Source organism: Harmonia axyridis, chromosome 3 (genome assembly GCF_914767665.1).
Source record: "Harmonia axyridis chromosome 3, icHarAxyr1.1, whole genome shotgun sequence".
Lineage (NCBI taxonomy): Eukaryota > Metazoa > Arthropoda > Insecta > Coleoptera > Coccinellidae > Harmonia > Harmonia axyridis.
In genome coordinates, this window is record NC_059503.1 from 30,375,302 (window position 1) to 30,395,146 (window position 19,845).

A 19,845-nucleotide genomic window follows, 5' to 3' on the forward strand; every position below is an offset into this window, starting at 1 on the left:
ACTTTTACTAAACTCAAAATTAATAAATAATATTTTCAATAAAGTTATATCCCAAATTATCCTCTGAATTTTATCTGGGATATCAACTCACATAAATTAAAATGGATTTAGATGTAAAATTAGACTTTATTTCTCATCATATTAATATATATATAAATATACATATAATACTTATGTTGTCGAAATGTGGTTCTGAACAATGTGACGAGTCAACGACGAAATGTAGTTGTAGGTACATCCACACATACTACAACTGAAAGAATATAAACTTTATAGGTACTGTTTAGTTAATTTATCATATCAAATAAGGAGATAGCACAATAAAATTTACCTGTAAAGGGGAAGAGAATTTTTAGTTCCATGTATTTCAGAATGTCGTTGAAGGTTAGAGTACCTTGAGAAGGTCCTATTGCAAACCTTACACACATAACAATTCTTTACATCCCTAGAGTGACAGTTTATATCTGCATTCATATAGTTAGAACGAGCTCTATTATGGAATATCTTGTTGGATTTTCCATCATGCCTCAACATATGCTCTCTCCAAGAAGATATTTTGTCAAATACTTCATCACAAACTGTACAACTAAGCTTCAAGTCGTCCAAACTGTGGTTGTTCATGTGTTTTGTAAATCTCTGCAAACTCAAGAAGTGCTTATCACACTTATCACATGAAAACAGTTCTTTTCTGTCTACCTAAAACCACATCAATACTGTAAAACATTGAAGATGAACAAAAGTTCTATAGAATCTCTACATCCTCAAACAATTTATATGAGTCTTTTATATCATATATTATATCATATTCACATTGATAGTTTGAAAATTTCGGATTTTCTAGAGGTAGCCTAGTTGGTTATTCACCTGATGTTCACCTACAACTGTGGTAGGCAGATTCAGAGGTTTCTTGGCTATAGATTGTATTTCGACTCTGAGAAGTTTGGAGAAATCCAGTGTAGAGATACAATCTATATCTGAATTTTCAAGTTCTGATTAACAGTCTAGCTATGAAAGCCTTTAAAATGTTATTATGGTTTGAAGTTATTAAACATTTTTTCATTATTATTACATAAGGGACCCAATTGAGTAAATCAATATACATATTTTTATTTAAGAATAAAACTGAAGTAGATTTTGATGAAAGAGGAAACTTACATGGTACTTTCTGTGTTGGTTAAAAGTATCCTTATTATCCAGAGATTTATCACATATCTGGCACTGATACTGATGCTTAACTTTATGGGAAACTGTCATGTGTGTTTTTAGTTTATAGATGGACTTGAATTCCTTAGAACATATACTACATTTTTCCAGATTATAATTCAGACTAACCTTCGTAGACTGAATCAAACCATCTACCTTAACAATTGTTATAGTCAGCTTCATTGTTTCTGGAAATTTTCTAAAAAAACAACAGCTGACATCACTGTTGTAATAAATATTAATAATTACAAACTTACCGAGACCATAACTCAATCCATTCTCCACAGTCTTCCCTTCCCTTCTCATAATCCATTTTAAATATCCATTTCTCTTCATACTCATGCTTCTGCCAGCCTCCCAGCATCTCTAGGTGGCCCCTGATCTGGAAATTATTTACCTTCACTTGCTCTTCTCCAACTGCTTTTTCCACCACCTTAATCAACAAATTTTTTCTCTTCAATTTCTTCAGAACAGACTCCATGTTCATCAAATTACTCATTGTCCTGGAAACATAATCCAATATATTATGATCGATGTCTGTTTCTTTACTGTCTTTCAGCTGAATCTGATCATCCAGTGTTACTGTCTGTTGTGCGTTATCCTCTATCAACATAGCTAAAAGAGAATAATTAATGGAAGTAATTTCAATACTTTCATAGTTAGAAAGATTTTTATTGAACAAAGTAATGCTGGAAGAATAGTAGCATTCTCTTGAACTAATCTAAAACTTCAAAGTTATCAAGATTACTTCAACTTATCTTACCCAAACTAATATAACTAAACTACATTGCAAACTAGGTTAGTTTGTATAAGAAAGACAAGTTGTTAGAATGAAAGAAACAAATCTCAAACTACAAAAAAGGAATGAACAATGACATATAGCTTAATTTGGTTTGAAAGAACGCTTCTAATGTAAATAGACAAGTTTTCCTACCATTTATATTTTCCGTTAGAATATTTTTGTCGTTTTGATTATTTTCAATTATCACAGAACTAGGAACATGCTCCTCAACAGCATCATCTGCAATTGAATCATTAGTTCAGGTTACTTCATTTTAATATGATGAGCTAATTAAGTTCACTAACAGCTTGAAGTGAAAATGAATAAATAAAAAAAAGGAATAGGAAAAGAGGATAAAACAAGTAATAAATGCAACATTGGTTCATAAAGTTTGCAAGTATACTTAGATTTCTAATCAAAAAAGATATTGATTGATTTAAGATCATTAAAGTAACTATAAACTTACGATAAGATGTTGTTAACTCATTATAACTTTCATCTAAATTAATTTCTGAATTCATATTTATCACAGAAGTCTCATCATCCTCATCTTTCTTTCCTACATGAATAACTTTACCAATTAAACGTTGACCATTCACTGTTTTACCAATGGTTAACTTTTTATTAAGTAGGTTACCGAGTGCTGTATGTTCATTCTTTTTCCCAACATTCAAAGAAACCATCTCTGTATTTTGCAACATTAATTTTTTGCTTGACTTTTTCACTTTTTCTAGGTAGCTATCCAATGTTACAATTTGACCAGTTATCAGATTTTTACCTTAAAAATTTAGAATATAAACCTCTAAAATGAAAGCCTGGTTGATTTATAGTTAATTCTCATCACCTGTAATTTTAGAAATTTCAATTGGTTTTGGAGATTCTACTTCAACAATACTAGTATTATAGACATGATCTGAAGTCTCCTCAAAGTCTTGAATTTGTTGAAAAGAATCAAAGTTTTGCAACTGGACTACATACTGAAATCCATTCCTAAATATCAAAATCAAATGAAAAAATGTTCATATTAGTTCCAGATATTGTAATAATCAAGTGAATATCCAGTACACCAAATTCAAATTGTTGAACTACTAACATTTCATTATTTTGCACGATTTCATTGTCGTTACTTATGTCCAACAAGGAATCCAAGTCAAAAAATTCACCCTCAACTTTGATTTTTTTCATTGATGGCTCCATGCCATCCATAAGAGCGAGTCCAACCTCATGTAAAATATCCGTTTCATTGCTCATGTCCAACTTCGAATCAGCGTGATCATTAGCGAAATAAATTATTTGATTATGATCTTCCAAATTCCCACTTTCTGAATTGTTCATCAAATGGATGATTTCATCATCACCAAAAACATTTTCATCATTGTTGCTAAATAAGGTATCACCTAGAATTGATTTGATGTTCACCATGATGCTATGAAAAATAACCAATTTTTCCCATAAACAGAAATAAGTAATATATATTTTCAAACCTGTGTTATGAATGAAATATTGAGTTTCATCGTCAGGAAATAAGATTGTTTTAGTATTGGCCGGAACAAAGTATTGTCCGTCCATTAAAATAGCAGAAGAACTTTCCCCTCTGGATATTATCTGGAATTTAAATATAATCAATAGAAATTTTGGTGAAAATCTTTACTCACATCATTCCAAAAGGTAATTTCTTGATTCTCAACCTGTTTTGTTTCCATGATTTAAAATTCAATATGAATTGTATATAGGTTACTAGAAGTTAATTTAGATACACAATTAACCATAACAACTTGGGAAAATTTTCGAAATAACTTTATTTCAATTCAAATCATTTTCGAATATGACAATCAAAAAAGGTTCAATCGGTAAAAAAATTTGTGAGTCGGTAAAAAAATGGCGATCGCAATTGACATTTATTATTAGTCTTTGACATTTAGTGAATGTTAATCATCTATGACCAAAATATATAAATATAAGTTATAAGTAGACCCCTTAGAACATTAATAATTAATATTTATCTATATTCTAAGGTAGACCCCTATGTTAGCAGAGCCACTTTCTCAAAATTCAATGAAACCTATTCCAGAATTTGTCGTGAAAGAAAAAATTTGTCGCGCTCTTAGTTTTTTTTTCTAGAGGTTGGATCTGCTAACTCAAGGGCGTAGATCTTTTTTTTTCCTGGGGGGGCTAATCGATAAAAAAATTTTTGATGACAACGTTTACTCATATCTGTAATATGAGAAAAAGAGGTTTGATAAATTTAAATTTATCATATTATATTTATTATCATTTATATTTATCATATTATATTTAAATAATTTTTTATCTATTGTTCTTATATCTTATACCTGAATTGGAGTAACGAAAGAAAATGAGAGATTCCTTGGATAATTTTAAGAATAAAATAAACATGAGCCTACACTTCATTTCGAGATACAGGGTGTTTTTTCTTAGTCCTACTTTTTTGTGATGCTTAACCAGTTTATCGAATCTTTATTAATCTTCGCTACAGAGTTGGTAAATAAGTACCAAAAATTATAATTAATTTATTTATCACAGCATCCTAACTGGATCTTTATAATAATTTGGATTTTGAGAATTTCACTTGAATTGGCATTCCAATTTAAAGTTTCATCATGTGATATGCTAATTTTGAATGCAAATCTACAGAGTGATTATTTTTCTGGAAGGATGCTCCCTTATCAATAGTACCTAATTAGGTACTATTGATCTGTTTGAATTTTTTTCGATTGCAAATACGACAAAACTACAACAAACTAAAATGTGTTTCCAAATTTTTCCAAACTACCACTGGCTCACAAAAAAATAGTTCTGAAGGAAAGAAGCGGGCATCCTTCCAGAAAAAATTCACCCTGTAGATTTGCATTCAAAATTGGAATATCAATGCCAATTCAAGTGAAATATCTTGTGAAGGAAAAATGAGAGAAAGACTTGAACTTTAAGACCTGTATCTCAAAAACAAAGCGTTTGCGGACTCATCTTATAGGACTTTTTTCTTGAAATGATCCGAGAAATCCGTCATTTTCATTTGTACCTCCAATTTAGGAACATCCTGTAGATATAGTCGATTCAAAACAGATGTCTTCACAAATAAATTGCAATTTGAATGAAACAAATTAATTGTACAACACAGCCCAGACAATTACTCATTTCAGTTCTTTAATAACTACAGTATTGAAATTATGTGACAAGAATGATACAAAAAACCGAAAAGGCTATGATGGGAATTAATGAGAATTTGGCGAAGTGAAATAAAAAATCATAAGAAAACCATTTCCCATTTCCCTCTGTATGTAAATGTCAGTGTTCTGTGATGCTTGTCACCTCATATCTGTGACACTGAAATTTGTATTTATTTATTATTATTCAGAGATACGGTATTGTGTAATGTTGTAAACAAACAAATAGTGAGATTTCACGCCAATATCAAAACTTTGATATTTCCGTTTCTTTTTCTGTATGAAGTTACCAAGATATTTTGTATGTTGTTTACTAAATGAAATTATTTAACCTCACTTAATTCATATTAGAATTTAGAAATTTCAAATTGTAATTTTAATATAATTTTACTGAAACTGGAATTACATTAAACAGATGGATAAAGTTAAAAATCAATGTATTCAAGTAAAAGAAGAATTATTTCAGGATTTTGATGATTGGTAAGGAATCAAGGCTAAGGTATAGAAATTCTTATATGTATTGAATCGTTTCAGCACCCAAGATTCGAGAAATCAAGACTCCTTTCAAAATTCTATTGAAAATACTGGAGATGTGGAATTATTTGAACCACACATATATCAACTGCATCAATGCAACATTAAAAGTGAAGTTTTCGATGAAAATGAATATTTAATGAAAAGTGATGAAAACATTGATCGATCTGAAAAAACTCTTTTGAAGAAATCCCCTATAACTGTAACAAAAAAAGAGGATCATGTTTCAAATGAACTTCAACACAATTTGCAACAAGAAGTATCAAACAGTTCATTAGAAAAAAGTCCAGTGGCTCTTGGAAAGCCGAACAGGAAAGTTATCTCAAGTACAAAACAACATAACTGTCATTTTTGTGATTATGTTTCCAATAAGAAAACTTATGTTAAAAAACATATGGATTCAGTGCATTTCAATTTGAGGCAACATAAATGCCATTTATGTAACCATGCTACAAATCTTAAAAATAATTTAAAAAAGCATATAGATTCTGTCCATTTGAACTTGAAACAATATAAATGCCATTTATGTGAGTATGCTTCTAGTTTCAAGACCGATTTAAAAAGACATGTTGATTCTGTACATATACAAATTAATTCCAAACAGTTTCAGTGTAACTTATGTGAGTATGCTTCAGATCGTAAAGATCATCTTGAAAGACATACTGACTCTGTTCATTTGAAATCGAAGCAACATAATTGTCACCTGTGTGAATATGCCACCAATTGGAAACATAATCTGGATAGTCATATAGATTCTGTTCATTTGAATTCAAAGCAGCATAAGTGTCATCTATGCGAGTTCAGTGCAAACTTAAAGAGTAACTTGAAAAAACACGTAGATTCCATACACTTGAAATTTCGAAGACACAAATGCCCTATTTGTGATTATGCCTCCAATCAAAAGAACGCTGTTAAAAAACATGTTATTGCTATTCATGTGAATTCTAAACAAAAAAAATGTCATTCATGTGATTTTGTTTCAAATGACATGGATAATCTAAAAGAACATATAGATTCTGTTCATTTGAAAGCATAACAATTGTTGTCTTCATGGAATCATGTCATATAGGAGTAATGTGATCTGGAAACTATAAAATAATAAAATGTTCCACATTAATGTTATGCAGGGTGTGTAAGTGGACACTTTTAAATGATACACCCTGTATATGTTTGTTTTGAACAAAAAAGAGGTTATATAGGTTTGGTTAATGAATAATAAGTGAATTTTAATTATATGTTTTACTTCATTTTATAGGCTTGGAATTTTTTAATTTCACTCAAATATATCACATTCTGCATAAATATTTTTATTACCTGCAAACATAAAAATTTCTCAAACATTAGTTGAAGTCTCTAAAAGATGTACAAAAATTTTCAGTTCACTAATTAAATATTTCTAGAATCACAGCATTCTGGATCTGATGAAAAATGTGCTTTCATAACAAGTAAAGAAATCATGTTATTTTGGATTTATTGCTTGAAAAAGTAAAACAAAAGGTGCTTGTTGCCCGTCATATAATTTGAAGCTATGTGCTATAGATGGGTATGTTTTTCATTTCAGAAATATATTTTTTGACAGTTAAAAAATTTTGGGTCTTTTAGTGGTCTAGTTGATATTGCTCCTGATATTTTGCCTACAATTGGCAGGTCCTATCTTAAATTCTCTAAATAGTCCATATTGGCAGCTTGATTTCAATGGTCCTTACCCCGAAAATGGAACTTCATCATGAAAAATAAATTTTTGACTTTTCAGTTATTAGAAAATTCATTTGAATTAAGAAAAAAAAATAATAGGATTGATGTAAGTACTCAAACTTTAGGAACTACCGATCTCAGATAATAATTGTAGTTCTTGCTACACTCTTTCAAATGATCATCTATCAGTGAAATATACTTACTTGTAGTATTTTTCATCTTTAATTAGTCATCCCTTATTGAACATCATAAAAAACAGAAATGAAAAAATTTTGTTGAGTTAGCTCTGATATGTTTATAGATAAGCAGCCATCTGTTCCATAAGAATTTCAAAAACCAATGTGTATTTCCGCTATTTACATGAAAATATGAACATTTTATTATTTAGCTAGAAGTTTATCGCTCTCGTTTTCATGGAAATATGGCAATTTTATTAAAAACATAAGGAAAGTATCAATTATACAACCAAAGATGATATCACTAGTAAAACATCTTTGTTTACAACATATTAAATACACAGGACAAGGCATAGAAGAATGGAACAAGGATGAAGATATTAATCTAGGAGAGTGCAACAAATCTGAAAAATGAGTGACTGGGAAATTTCTGGTGAGGCAGATAAAGTCTCACACGCAAGAAGTCAAGCTTTCAATATAGAAAATCATATAAATTGCCCTTAATATGGAGGACGAAACAGAATACTCTGGATGTGTCTGCATTGCATGAAAAAGGGGTCTGATCGAAAGTTGGTTCGAAGTGGATTAATATAAAATAACATATTTCTCTATAAAAGATTAGAAATTATAATTAACTTTCACTTTTTTAGAAATATTTGAATACTTTTATCATTCAATAAACTTTTTGTAACCTTATGAGTATCATTGATATTCATGAACTCATTTTTCTTGATCTTCATCAATATGAAGATTTCCTATAATTTGAACAAGCCAGAATTATTTGTGTTCATATTAATGAGCTAACATTTTATATGTATATATTTCAACTCTTTTTACAATCAATAATTATATGTTCATAAAAACTACAACTGTCTATGACAAACTTATTTTGAATTCAAGGTACAAACAAAAATGAGAGATTCCCTGGATAATTTCAAGAAGAAAGAGTCCTATGAACATGAGCCACAAATGCTTTATTTTCAAGATAAAAGGTGTTAAAGTTCGATTTTTTTCATAGCATCTGCAAAATACAAGATATTCAACTGAAATTTGTCATAGTTATACCAATTTAATGTGTTCAGCACGTGATATGTCAATTTGGTTTGCAAGTTTACAGGGCGATATATTTTTTGGAAAAGTTACCATTTTTTTTTTGGTGGACTACAGGTAGTTTAAAAAAATGTAAAAAGAAACTACTGATTTCAAGGAAAAAATTTCAAACAATTCTCTCTCTTGCTGAAATCCTGAATTTTTTCAAATCATAAAAATCCAATAACTAAGCTGTGATAAAAAAATTAATTATTAGTTTTGAAGTTTATTTTCCCGATATGTAGCAATTATTCATAAAAATTCGATAAACTTCTATAATCATCACAAAAAAGTAGTACTACAAGAAACACCCTATATCTCAAAAACAAAGCGTTTTTCGACCCGAAAGCATTTTTGATTCCTAATATTATGCAAAGAATCTCTCATTTTCGTTTGTACCTCCAAATAAGGAACACCATGTATAGTCAATTACCAAACTATAAAGCATTGATGACCAGGAATTGCTATGAAAAACAAATTCATCGAAAAATATTTATTATCTGTAAACTACAAAGTTTCATTATTTACAACTTCATTGGTTATCTTAGCAGCAAATTCTGTAAGATCTCTTCTCATCGAATAAGCATCTTCTCCATCTGCATAATATTTAGGTTCAATTTCGACAGTTTCAAATTTCAAAGAATTTTTGTATAGATTCAATGCTGCCCTATTACTTTTTCTTACATGCAGAGAAACATATTTTGCATCAAAACATTCTACCATAGCTTCTGAAGCTTGATCCATTAATTTTTGAGCAAGACCTAGCCTTCTGTGAGATCTTTTCACTGCCAAAGAAGTAATATGACCATGCTTCATCTCTTCTGTATCTTCCTCCATTTTAGCAAGAACATATCCCACTATATTTCCTGCAGAAGAAAAAATCATTTATACCATTACTCTCCACACCGATCTTTGTACATAGTGAATGAAACTCGGTCTCATCTCTAGTAAAGTAAATGAATGAAAATGAAAAAAAATCTAAAAGAAAGTCCTTAAGTGGGATGACCACAACGTGGCTTTACGCATATCAGTCAAACATAAGGTACCCATTCATTTCCCCTCTAGAGTTCCTGTGATGACCACACTTTGTAAGGAGTTGTACATTCACTTTATTTTCTTTCTCTTTACGAAGTATATAAGTAGAAAGCAGCACTGTATGACGGTCGATTATTTTATTCACAAAATTATAGTTTCACCTCTTTTGTAATGGTTTTTTGTAGGTTTTTTCACGAATATTTTAAATATATCAGTGCTTTGTACGTTGAACATATCATCAATTCTTTTGTGAAAAACGAAAAGTTTTCAACATTTTTTTTTTTTATTTGCAAATTAAAAATATTGTCATTTTACTATGTAGATTATTGTTTAAGAAATTATGTGAAAACCATATAAAAATCGGTGGTTGTAAGAGGAAAAATATATAATTTCGTTTTAAACTGAGTGGTCATGTGGTATTCCCTCTTAATGAGATTGAGTGAATACCATTCTTAGTTAAAAGTACATATTCATGCAAATTTGGAAACTAATCTATGTGTTTGCATATATGGAAAGTGGAAATTTTTGTTAAGAAAAAAGTTTTCTATCCTATGGGTTGAATTCTAGACAAAAATTCAAAATAAGATAAAAATTCGCAGTAACTTTTAAATACGAATAGCAAAACCACATTTGTCATACTTATGATTGGCAGCTTATAAAATTTAGATGCTGTTCTAACCAATGTCTGTGGAAGTCTATATTTGTATTCTCAAGTAATCTCTTGAACCATTGAATTTGGGATACTTAGTACTCCCAAAAAGAGTACTATTGGTTCTACAGGCCACTTGTTCAGATTGTAACACATGCAAGTTTTTTATTTGAATTTTTCAAATATGAGCTGATAATATTCAAACAAAATAAGAAATTTTCATTTCTTAAATTAAAATATGCTCTATTCAAATAAGCAAAAATATAGATTTGTTTTCCAGGAAGGAATTCGAAGATTGCATTCTTTGTTTACAAATTTGCAAAAAATATGAACCTTTGCCCTAAAATGAGCCTTATTCCCTTTTATGGATCTTCCTACAGATTTTCTCGTTTATTATTTCCTCCCAATAAAGCTGAGATATCGAATTTATCTCACCCTGTACTTTGACCTGTAATATTTTTACCTTTTTCATCTTCAGCAACATAGCTAAGTTGTGGCCAACTAAGACCATGGTAAAAATAGTATTTCATTTGGTAATTTTCAGGTAAACACAGTAGATTGCAATGCTGCATGTTCATAAGATCTTCAGGTCTTGCACATCTGATATTCATGTTTGCTCTTTAGTCTAACCTAGATTTCTTCAACCTATTTCTAACCCTTTTAAGTTCTTGAATTTCTGAGTTTTGTGAGTGATTGAATCCTAGGATTGAATTTACCACTTCGAATCTGCTCCTCAACCAAAGAAGTATCAAGTACCAAGCTGAAATCAAGACAAATAAAACATTTCAAATTAGAATAAAAGAACTTACCGGTAAAAATAAAACTTGATAATAATGTAAGAGCCCAAATCCAACTCAAAATAAAAATAATCATCGTAAATTTGTTGAAGAAATAATAGTAAAATATCTTAACATGCTAAATTAAGGAATGAGTCAATGGCCAATAATCGCCATATTGATTGAATCTCGGAAGGTTATCAGTTTTTATAAAATGTGGGAATTATCGAAATTTTACTCTTTCTTACCAATAACGTTAAAGTTCTAAAAATTTCACTTCAAAATTGTCACTTAAGCATTCAGCATTTCAGCTAATTATTCGTGATTCTAACCTAAAAACTTTCTATGTTTTCAATCGTGTATAAAAAAGTGTTTCACTTTCATAATATGTTGAAATTACCGTGTATGATATGAAGAAAGTGAATTCAATTTTTTTTACTAATTTCATAAATAAGAACATCTGAAAATAAAAATTGTGATTCGTGAATTATTTCAAAAGTTGAAGAAATTCTATGAGTTTGAAATGGCTGAAGCAATTTTCAAATTTCCATTACATGATAATAATGAATCTAACAATAATAACGTACGTTATATTAATCCGTTATTGATTTCAGAATTGGCAAAACCTATTTCTTTGAAATTAGCTGAGGGTGCTAGCGTTATTGGAAAAGATTTCTTCCATTCTGAAAGGAGTGAACCTCAATACGAAGCGGACTTGGTATGTTTAAACATCTTATAATATATTAAAGTATATTATATTTTGAATTAGTCTTATGATTTAAAAAGAGAATGTTATGAAGAACGAATATATTATTGCTGTCCCCTAAGGTATTCATCAAGCAGACATGTATTAACTTCAAAAGACCCTTTCAAGTGAATGGAATCAACAAATCTACAATCTTAAGCTTATTAGAAAAAAAATATGGAACAATAATTGAGGAAACTGACAGAAATGAAATGAAAAACGATTCTATCGCAGAAATAAAAGAAAGGCTACCTTTGCTCTTGGCAAACAGAGTAAAGGATCTGAAACGGATAAAACAGATCAACTTAGAGATAATGCGAGGTGATTTTCTTTATGTTTACACTTTTTTGCCCTTTAGACAATCATTTATAAATTTTGTTTGAATTCCTCCAGTTTTGTTGAACATATTTCAGTGAACATTTATAATAAGGCAAGAGAAATACAGTTTAGGAATGGAATTGAATTGAATATTCCATCAGATCAAGAACTCTTGGAAATATATGCGAGTATAAATGAGAAAACTAATACAACTCAGATCAATGAAGAACTGATAGAAAATTCAGTTGAATCATTTTCTAGAAGTAATGAGTACAGATTGAAGCATGTTGAATTTGGATATTCCATACTCAATCTTGGATCTACTTATGAAAATAAAATACACTTACAGTTTCTATTGAATAGTATATCCAGCTATAAAGAAATGCATGATTTTGAAAAAAGATTCTGCGAATACCATTTCAAGTTTATAGGTTTGTATTTCACTTTGTAAATTTATGAATTCGCTAGATGACAGTATTAAAGAATCCAAGGACTAATTAATGTTGAAAGGATTCTGCGAAATGAGTGTTTTGATTTAAACATTGAGATTTTTAAGTTTTCTTATAAGATACAGTTTACGGTTGTAAAGGATGCAAAATCTGCAAAATGTATATTTTTCACCAGAGGACTTTGAAGTTTTCGCATGTGATCATTCCTTTTAAACAACTGTTTTGGTTCACCCCAAAAGTTACCATATGCATGAGTAAAATTTGGACGACTGTTGCTTATTGAAGTAGTAGTTGTAAATAATTCGAAAATCTCTTAAATTAAGAGAATAATGCATATGCAGGGTGGTCCAATGAAAACTTCGTTTTTCCGACTTTAGAATGGAAATGTGGAAAATCGCTCGGAACCGTCAATTTCTGATCTAAGAGGGAACAACTTTTCCACTTTTTTCATCCCCGTAACTTCAATCCTCTTTACAGAGGTGAGCACAACCCCTTGATTTCGAATAGGGATGAGGGGTGTTGCGATAACTAATTTTGAAGATCGTATTGAGTACTATCTGACCCTAAAATTTAGCTTCAAAATATCCATCGATAATGAAATAACAGCGAAAATAGTGAAAGAGGCAATGTGAAATTTCTCGAGAATATTAATTTCATTTCAAAGGTATTTAGTGGTAATGTTGTTAATTTTTTTGTCCAAAAAAGTATTAATTTCTTGTCCAAAAAAGTAGACGGAGCATGTTTTTGCTTTACCTTAGTCTATCGTGAATTTTTAAGGACGTTTCCAGTGTGTTAAATCGATTGTAAATATATAGTAGAATTAAAATGGTGTATTTCGTAGATGAAAGGATACAATTCAGAAATAACGACTCTGCGTGAACAACAGCGGCTTTATTCAACGAATCACATTCTGGAAAAAATGTATCCGCTGCTTACGTTGTGTAACTGGTTGTTAAATTTGTCGGAAACAAAAAGAGGGTGCATGAAAGAGACGAAGCAAGGGACGGGGATTTCTTAGGTCATGTAGCAATGGATCCGACCTTGAGTACTATGAAATTGTCCAATGTATCTAGTGTTTCACGCACAATAATCATGAGAATCCTGAAACAACATAAATTCCATCCTTATAAGATACTATTGGTTCAGGAACTTAATGAGGATAATCCCGATCGCCGACTCTACTTCTGTGAAGTGGTCAATGATAATCATAACTACATGCTTGATATCTGTTTTTCGGAAGATTATTCATTTTACCTTAACGGCATTGTAAACCGCCAAATCTGCCGGTGCCTCAGTTTTTAGATGAAAATTGTCCTCACGCCTGGATTGGAAGAAGGGGACATATTGGGTGGCCAGCCAGAACACCTGATCTGGCTCCACTGGACATTTCTCTTCGGGGTCACAAGATTTACGCTCCCCAGCCTGACTCACTGGATGATTTGCGAACTCGGTTCATTAATGAATGCCGTCAAATTACACCAGAAATCTTGAGTAACATACGTGAACGTTTCATCAAAACTTACATTACTGCATGGATGTGAATGTTGCCCATTTCCAGCATTATAATCACAAAAATAAGTGCTCTTCCACTATTTTACCTGTAATTTCGTTATCGATACTACTCGATTAGATCTTCCCAATGAGGTATCGCAACCCCTCATCTCTATTCAAAATCAAGGAATTTTACTCACCCCCGTTAGGGGGTTTGGAGTTACGGGGATGCGAAGAGCGGGAAAGTTGTTCCCCTCGAATCAGAAATTGACGGGATCGAGCGATTGTTCACAGTTTCCTTTTAAAGCCGGAAAATCTAGATGTTGAGTTTTCCTTGGGCCACACTGTATGCCGCCAGTAAGACTTTAAAATCACTGTAATATTTGCATTTGTATTACAGCGGCTTCTCCTCTAGAAATCATGTAGAATAGCTACATGAGCTTGAGACCCTCGAAAGACGTCCAATTTTCTACTTTAGATTGACAGCTACCTTGCCAGATTGAAAAAAGCATTTATTTATTCGTTATTATTGGGACAGGCTCATGTCAAGCAGAGGACTGTGTGAGGATCATATATTACTATAGTATATCCAAAGTCACTTGAACTAGTCCATAAAAACGCTTGGCCTTAGATGTCCCTTTGAAGTGTATACCGCGATCCGCTAAATACCGGGATTTATTTGAAATTATTGTTAGGCAATAAATTCACTGGCCTCAAAGGAATTTCTGGGACAACCATCGTATAATCGAAATACTTAGCTTCTTCCAAGTGACTTTGGATATACTATACCATTCAATTCGGAGCTCCTAGTTTTCAATAAACTTCTTTAGAAAGAAACATTTATTTCAGAAAATTTATTTGACTATTTTAATCACTTTGTAGAGATAATAATTATTATCTCTGGATATTATTATTATTATCATAACTTTCACGACCGATGGCGGGAATTAGTGAAATATTTCTAACTTTACTTTAAATACCTGATTAATTTTTCGATCTGGCAACGTAGCTGCCATTTTGACGTAGCGGATTCGAGGGTCTCTAAGTCAAATATTCTACATGATTACTAGTCCGGGAGCCAGTAACAGATATACATGACCAAGTTCCTCTCAAACGGTAATTAGTAGAATGCATCAGGTAATAGTAATAAAAAGCCTCGTGAACGTCATCTGCGACTCTGCTGGGGGGGACAGTGGCGGCAGCCCCCCAAACACGAAGAAAAAAAAGAAATAAATTTAGTAATTTCCTCTCAACTGAAAATTTGTCAAATTGTAGCTAACCCAATATCTAGACGAAAAAATACAATCAGCTGGCTATAGCATGGTGAATTATACGTCAGCTGGTGCCTCAAACATGAAACAAAAAAAATTTCAATGGCAGCTTCTACAGCGACTCTGATAATGAATCAGAGAGTGCCACACTCGCGAGAAAAGGACTTTCTCCACATGTTGCACAATAATATTTAGTTACTTCCACCCTCTGATTCAGTATCAGAGTCGCTGTCAGAGCCGTCATTGAAAATATAATTTTTTTTTTCATGTTTGAGGCACCAGCTGACGTATAATCCACCATGCTATAGCCAGCTGATTGTATTTTTTCGTCTAGATATTGGGTTAGCTACAATTTGACACATTTTCAGTTGGGAGGAAATGACTGAATGTATTTTTTTTTTCTTCGTGTTTCGGGGGCTGGCGCCGCTCTCCCCCCCAACCGAGTCCTAGCTGACATTTACGAGGCTTGTTATTACTATTATCTGATGCATCTCACCAAGTATCTCTCGAGAGGAAATAATCAACCAAATTTGCACCTGGCTCCCGGACTATACCCTATTTTTTTCAAAAAAAAACTGGTGTCCGTTGGTCTTTCCGAAAATATTCATTCCAAGGATTATCATTATTTATTCTGATGTAATGAAAGTAGAGTGTGACTTTATCAGATTATAAACTGATAGAAGAATATTGGAAAATGTGAGACATAAATTTGCTGCAACGTTGGAAAAAGCAAAAACTACAGCCTTATTAACTTGGAAGGAAGGTTCCAAAATTATCAGGTGTGTGAATAAGTCTTTCCCGTTTTTTGTAAGAAATGGCGCCACCAATACTGTGCGAGTATTTAATGGTTACATATGTCATAATCAAAGCTTATTCATCTGTCAACAATTCCACACTAACACATTAGTTGAAATTTTTTCGCATCATAAATTTTTGAAATCGTGAAAATGTCGAAATTTGAGCCGAGTCGACGTCATTTGCGGGAAGTTTCACTTTATTGGTTCAATTTGAAGAAATCTGCTGCCGAGGCGCATCGGTTGCTTCAGGAAGCTTATGGAGAAGGTTGTGTCGATGATTCAAGTGTTCGCGGATGGTTTCGACGCTTCAAAAGTGGCGATTTCGACGTGGAAGACAAGGAGCGTTCCGGGCGGCCGCAAATCTTTGAAGATCAAGAATTGGCGACTTTGCTTGATGAAGATTCGTGTCAAACGCAAGAAGAACTTGCTGAAGCATTGGGAGTTGACCGAACAACCATCTCCAAGCGTTTGAAAGCCATGGGAATGACCCAAAAGCAAGGAAATTGGGTGCCGTACGAACTGAAGCTGAGAGACGTCGAACGGCGTTTTTTCACTTGCGAACAGCTGCTTCAGCGACATAAAAGAAAGGGTTTTATGCATCGTATCGTGACTGGCGATGAAAAGTGGATCCGTTACGATAATCCGAAGCGAAGAAAATCATGGGGACTACCCGGCCATGCATCATCATCGACGGCCAAGCCAAATATTCATGGCGCCAAGCTCATGCTCTGTATATGGTGGGACCAGCTAGGTGTGGTTTACTATGAGCTTCTGAAACCGAATGAAAGGATCACAGGCGAGGTCTATCGACGACAATTGATGCGTTTGAGCCGCGCACTGCGAGAAAAACGGCCACAATACTCCGACAGGCACGACAAAGTTATTTTGCAACATGACAATGCTCGCCCACATGTTGCACAGCCGGTGAAAACATACTTAGAAACGCTCAAATGGGAAGTCCTACCCCACCCGCCGTATAGTCCAGACATTGCTCCGTCTGATTACCATCTCTTCAGATCGATGACGCATGGCCTGGCTGACCAGCACTTCCATTCCTACGAGGAAGCCAAAAAATGGGTGGATGACTGGATAGAGGCCAAACCGGTCGAATTTTTTCGCAACGGGATTCGTATGTTGCCAGAAAGATGGGGAAAAGTTGTAGCTACCGATGGCCAATACTTTCAATAATTCATTTGTAACCATTTTTTCACAATAAAGGCTCAAAATTTGAAAAAAAACGGGAAAGACTTATTCACACACCTGATAGCAGATGAATAATATTGCGAAAGTCAAGTTTTCAACCAAAATACATAATAATTTCACAACTGAGAACTAGCATTTGAAGTCTCTATGAAATCCATAGTGTTTTTTGCATATTACCGCAAAATATCTCCATTCTGATAGAAACTGATCTTAAGACTTCTCCTTTGAGATTGATAGAAAATTATAATGATGACTTGTCATTAAATCTTGTTAATGAATTAATGCAATTTGAGTAAGCTTTTTAGAGCAAATTGAGTGCATTTAAATCACATCTTTTGAATGCTTCAATATACGATGCATTCGCATAACATAAAGCGCGACAAAAAATTTATTAATTTATGAAAGAATGAGAATTAGTGCCTTGACACTTACATATTTATATGAAGAATTATTAGGTACTATTAGATCAACTCACGTCATTTTCAAATATTTCGAAATCGCCTTTTTTTATGTTTATATTTGTACTATATTTTTTTGCTATAAATATTCTTTATAGTTTGATTTTTAAAATTGCTTATGTTCAACTTTGTCGTTACAACCTATTGTTAGCTAAAGTTGTGGATAAAATTTGAAAATAAATTATACTCATATGCGAAATGTAATCCTGACCAGTGGCGACGCAGGAGAGAGGCCAGGGAGCCCGGGCCACTTAAATTTTTGCTGTCCACCTTAGAAATATTGCATGTGCTCAACATGCGCTAACCAGATGGACCTAAAATCTTGGCCTACCTCCTTTATCCTGCGGCCGTTCCTTATTTCACTTTATTCTTGTAAGCTGGTGACCAGTACTAAATTGGAATTAACTCTAACGGTGGGTTTCATGGTGCCATTTGAAGAGCATACTATTACAACGACCATGACCAGTTCTAAGTCGATTTAAAATACACCAAATTTTCCTAGGAAAATTGAAACCTAGAACTTTCTCTGAAGGATCAACAATAAGACAAGAACTCCATTCCGTACGCCAAATTTTCTTGTCACTTTCATTAGATTGAAGGAAGGTATTAATCCTTTGCGTGACTTCAATCTGGTAGTTCTAGTATCCGGGAAGTTAGATACAATAGGAAATAAGTTCATGTAGAAATGAAATTTTTCCCAAGATTTCTTGACTGAGACCTGCCTACGAATATGAGGCGGAAGTATAAGTGGAAACCAATCTAGAGGTATAGATTTAATGAGCATCAATTTTATGAACATGAGCACTATAGAACCAAACAGAACAACAGTGTATTCAGCAGCAGAAAAAACCAAGGCCAAGGCTGCCGAACGAAGAGTGTTGGCATCAGCACCTTATGAAAAACCTGCTGATTTTTTAAGGATATTATTCCTCAACTTCAATTTCAAACGTAAATTTTCCAAGTGAACCTTGAAAAACAAAGAAGAATCAAGTTTAACTCCAAGATATTTGGGAGTATAATTATGATTCAAGACGGAATTAACCAGAATCCAGTTATTTTGTGTTTTCTTTGTTCAGCATAGACACAAAATACACAATAAAAAATCTTTACTAAAATTTGACACAATCAGTGTTTTCGTTCTATAGATTCAAATTTGATAGAAAAAATGCCAATAATTTGCCTTAAAACTTGAGTTTATTGATGAAATAAATTTTTTTCGGAAATAGTATTCCTACATTACAGATTGGAATTTCAAATTCTGTCATCTAGCTTTTTCTTGTCTAAATTGTTTTAGATTTATATTTTTATTTTAAAAATGTGTGGTTGACAAGATTTTGGGTTACAGATCAGAATCCAGATTTGGTGGAATGTTACCGTAGTCAATTGTTTTTCATTTTGGAAATTCTGATCATAAAAATTTGTACATCATTAATCACTATACCAACAGAGGCATTCCATTATGAGATAACAAAATTGGAGGAAAATGAAGATTTCAATTGCATGATAGTCGCCTGTAAATTAGATGCTGTAATTCATGAAAAAATAACAGATGTGCTGCATTCACTGTATTTTCTTAGCAATTTCAACAGAAAAATACTAGATATCGAAGAAAAAATAAAACTTGCTGTAATATAGATAAAAATCTAGTTTGCATGTGTTACATGCATTTATTACTCAATAATCTTTTTATGAGATGTATTTAAATTTCGTTTATTATTTCCAATACATATTTACTTCGGTATACTGATCAAAATAAAAGTATTCTTCTATTTTTTATAATGTGCTCAGTTGCTCATAACCTATGCATCAAATAAACACCAGAATATTACAATTTCGTAATAGGGTAAAAAAATCGTTTCGAATAAAGCATAAAATTATGATGTAATAAGATTTTCCATATACATATTCGATTTGCATTTTTCACCTACTAACGGTATAGGATGAATGTAGTAGTGCCTAGAATATCTCGTTAACCTGAGGAGCAAAAAAT

The 19,845-nt window shown here is 32.3% G+C and overlaps 4 protein-coding genes across 14 annotated transcripts; 2 read left to right on the forward strand and 2 right to left on the reverse strand.

The window, feature by feature from the left end:
* Positions 1 to 106: 106 nt before the first annotated feature.
* On the reverse strand, positions 107 to 3,884 carry LOC123675124 (zinc finger protein with KRAB and SCAN domains 8-like). Of its 3 annotated transcripts, none has more exons than XM_045610379.1 (10): positions 3,640 to 3,884; positions 3,469 to 3,589; positions 3,078 to 3,381; positions 2,829 to 2,974; positions 2,451 to 2,762; positions 2,138 to 2,224; positions 1,461 to 1,818; positions 1,156 to 1,417; positions 332 to 696; positions 107 to 253 (listed from the first exon to the last, which is right to left on the reverse strand). In XM_045610379.1, the coding sequence occupies exons 1-10, from the start codon at positions 3,685 to 3,687 to the stop codon at positions 172 to 174; spliced, it is 2,085 nt and encodes a 694-aa protein (XP_045466335.1). In that variant the 5' UTR covers positions 3,688 to 3,884; the 3' UTR covers positions 107 to 171. The 3 variants fall into 3 exon arrangements, with proteins under 3 accessions (XP_045466335.1, XP_045466336.1, XP_045466337.1); XM_045610380.1 differs by having other exon boundaries at positions 1,156 to 1,402; positions 3,640 to 3,882; XM_045610381.1 differs by lacking the exon at positions 3,640 to 3,884 and having other exon boundaries at positions 3,078 to 3,410.
* A 1,409-nt stretch (positions 3,885 to 5,293) lies between these two features.
* On the forward strand, positions 5,294 to 8,270 carry LOC123675125 (zinc finger X-chromosomal protein-like). Of its 6 annotated transcripts, none has more exons than XM_045610384.1 (3): positions 5,294 to 5,649; positions 5,704 to 6,015; positions 7,919 to 8,270. In XM_045610384.1, exons 1-3 carry the CDS (start codon positions 5,585 to 5,587, stop codon positions 7,947 to 7,949), a joined length of 408 nt encoding a protein of 135 aa, XP_045466340.1. In that variant the 5' UTR covers positions 5,294 to 5,584; the 3' UTR covers positions 7,950 to 8,270. The 6 variants fall into 6 exon arrangements, 3 of the variants coding, with proteins under 3 accessions (XP_045466340.1, XP_045466339.1, XP_045466338.1); XR_006746757.1 differs by having other exon boundaries at positions 5,300 to 5,649; positions 5,704 to 7,504; positions 7,700 to 8,270; XR_006746758.1 differs by having other exon boundaries at positions 5,300 to 5,649; positions 5,704 to 7,504.
* Positions 8,271 to 9,141: 871 nt separating this feature from the next.
* Positions 9,142 to 11,813, reverse strand: LOC123675128 (N-alpha-acetyltransferase 10-like). 2 transcript variants are annotated; one of them, XM_045610388.1, is made up of 4 exons: positions 11,711 to 11,813; positions 11,372 to 11,455; positions 10,811 to 11,107; positions 9,142 to 9,529 (listed from the first exon to the last, which is right to left on the reverse strand). In XM_045610388.1, the coding sequence occupies exons 3-4, from the start codon at positions 10,956 to 10,958 to the stop codon at positions 9,171 to 9,173; spliced, it is 507 nt and encodes a 168-aa protein (XP_045466344.1). In that variant the 5' UTR covers positions 10,959 to 11,107; positions 11,372 to 11,455; positions 11,711 to 11,813; the 3' UTR covers positions 9,142 to 9,170. The 2 variants fall into 2 exon arrangements, with proteins under 2 accessions (XP_045466344.1, XP_045466343.1); XM_045610387.1 differs by lacking the exons at positions 11,372 to 11,455; positions 11,711 to 11,813 and adding an exon at positions 11,157 to 11,346.
* Positions 11,397 to 19,622, forward strand: LOC123675127. Of its 3 annotated transcripts, none has more exons than XM_045610385.1 (4): positions 11,397 to 11,841; positions 11,943 to 12,189; positions 12,282 to 12,617; positions 19,201 to 19,562. In XM_045610385.1, exons 1-4 carry the CDS (start codon positions 11,647 to 11,649, stop codon positions 19,488 to 19,490), a joined length of 1,068 nt encoding a protein of 355 aa, XP_045466341.1. In that variant the 5' UTR covers positions 11,397 to 11,646; the 3' UTR covers positions 19,491 to 19,562. The 3 variants fall into 3 exon arrangements, 2 of the variants coding, with proteins under 2 accessions (XP_045466341.1, XP_045466342.1); XM_045610386.1 differs by having other exon boundaries at positions 11,402 to 11,841; positions 11,952 to 12,189; positions 19,201 to 19,622; XR_006746759.1 differs by having other exon boundaries at positions 11,700 to 11,841; positions 11,952 to 12,189; positions 12,262 to 12,617; positions 19,201 to 19,456.
* The last annotated feature ends 223 nt before the right edge of the window (positions 19,623 to 19,845 follow it).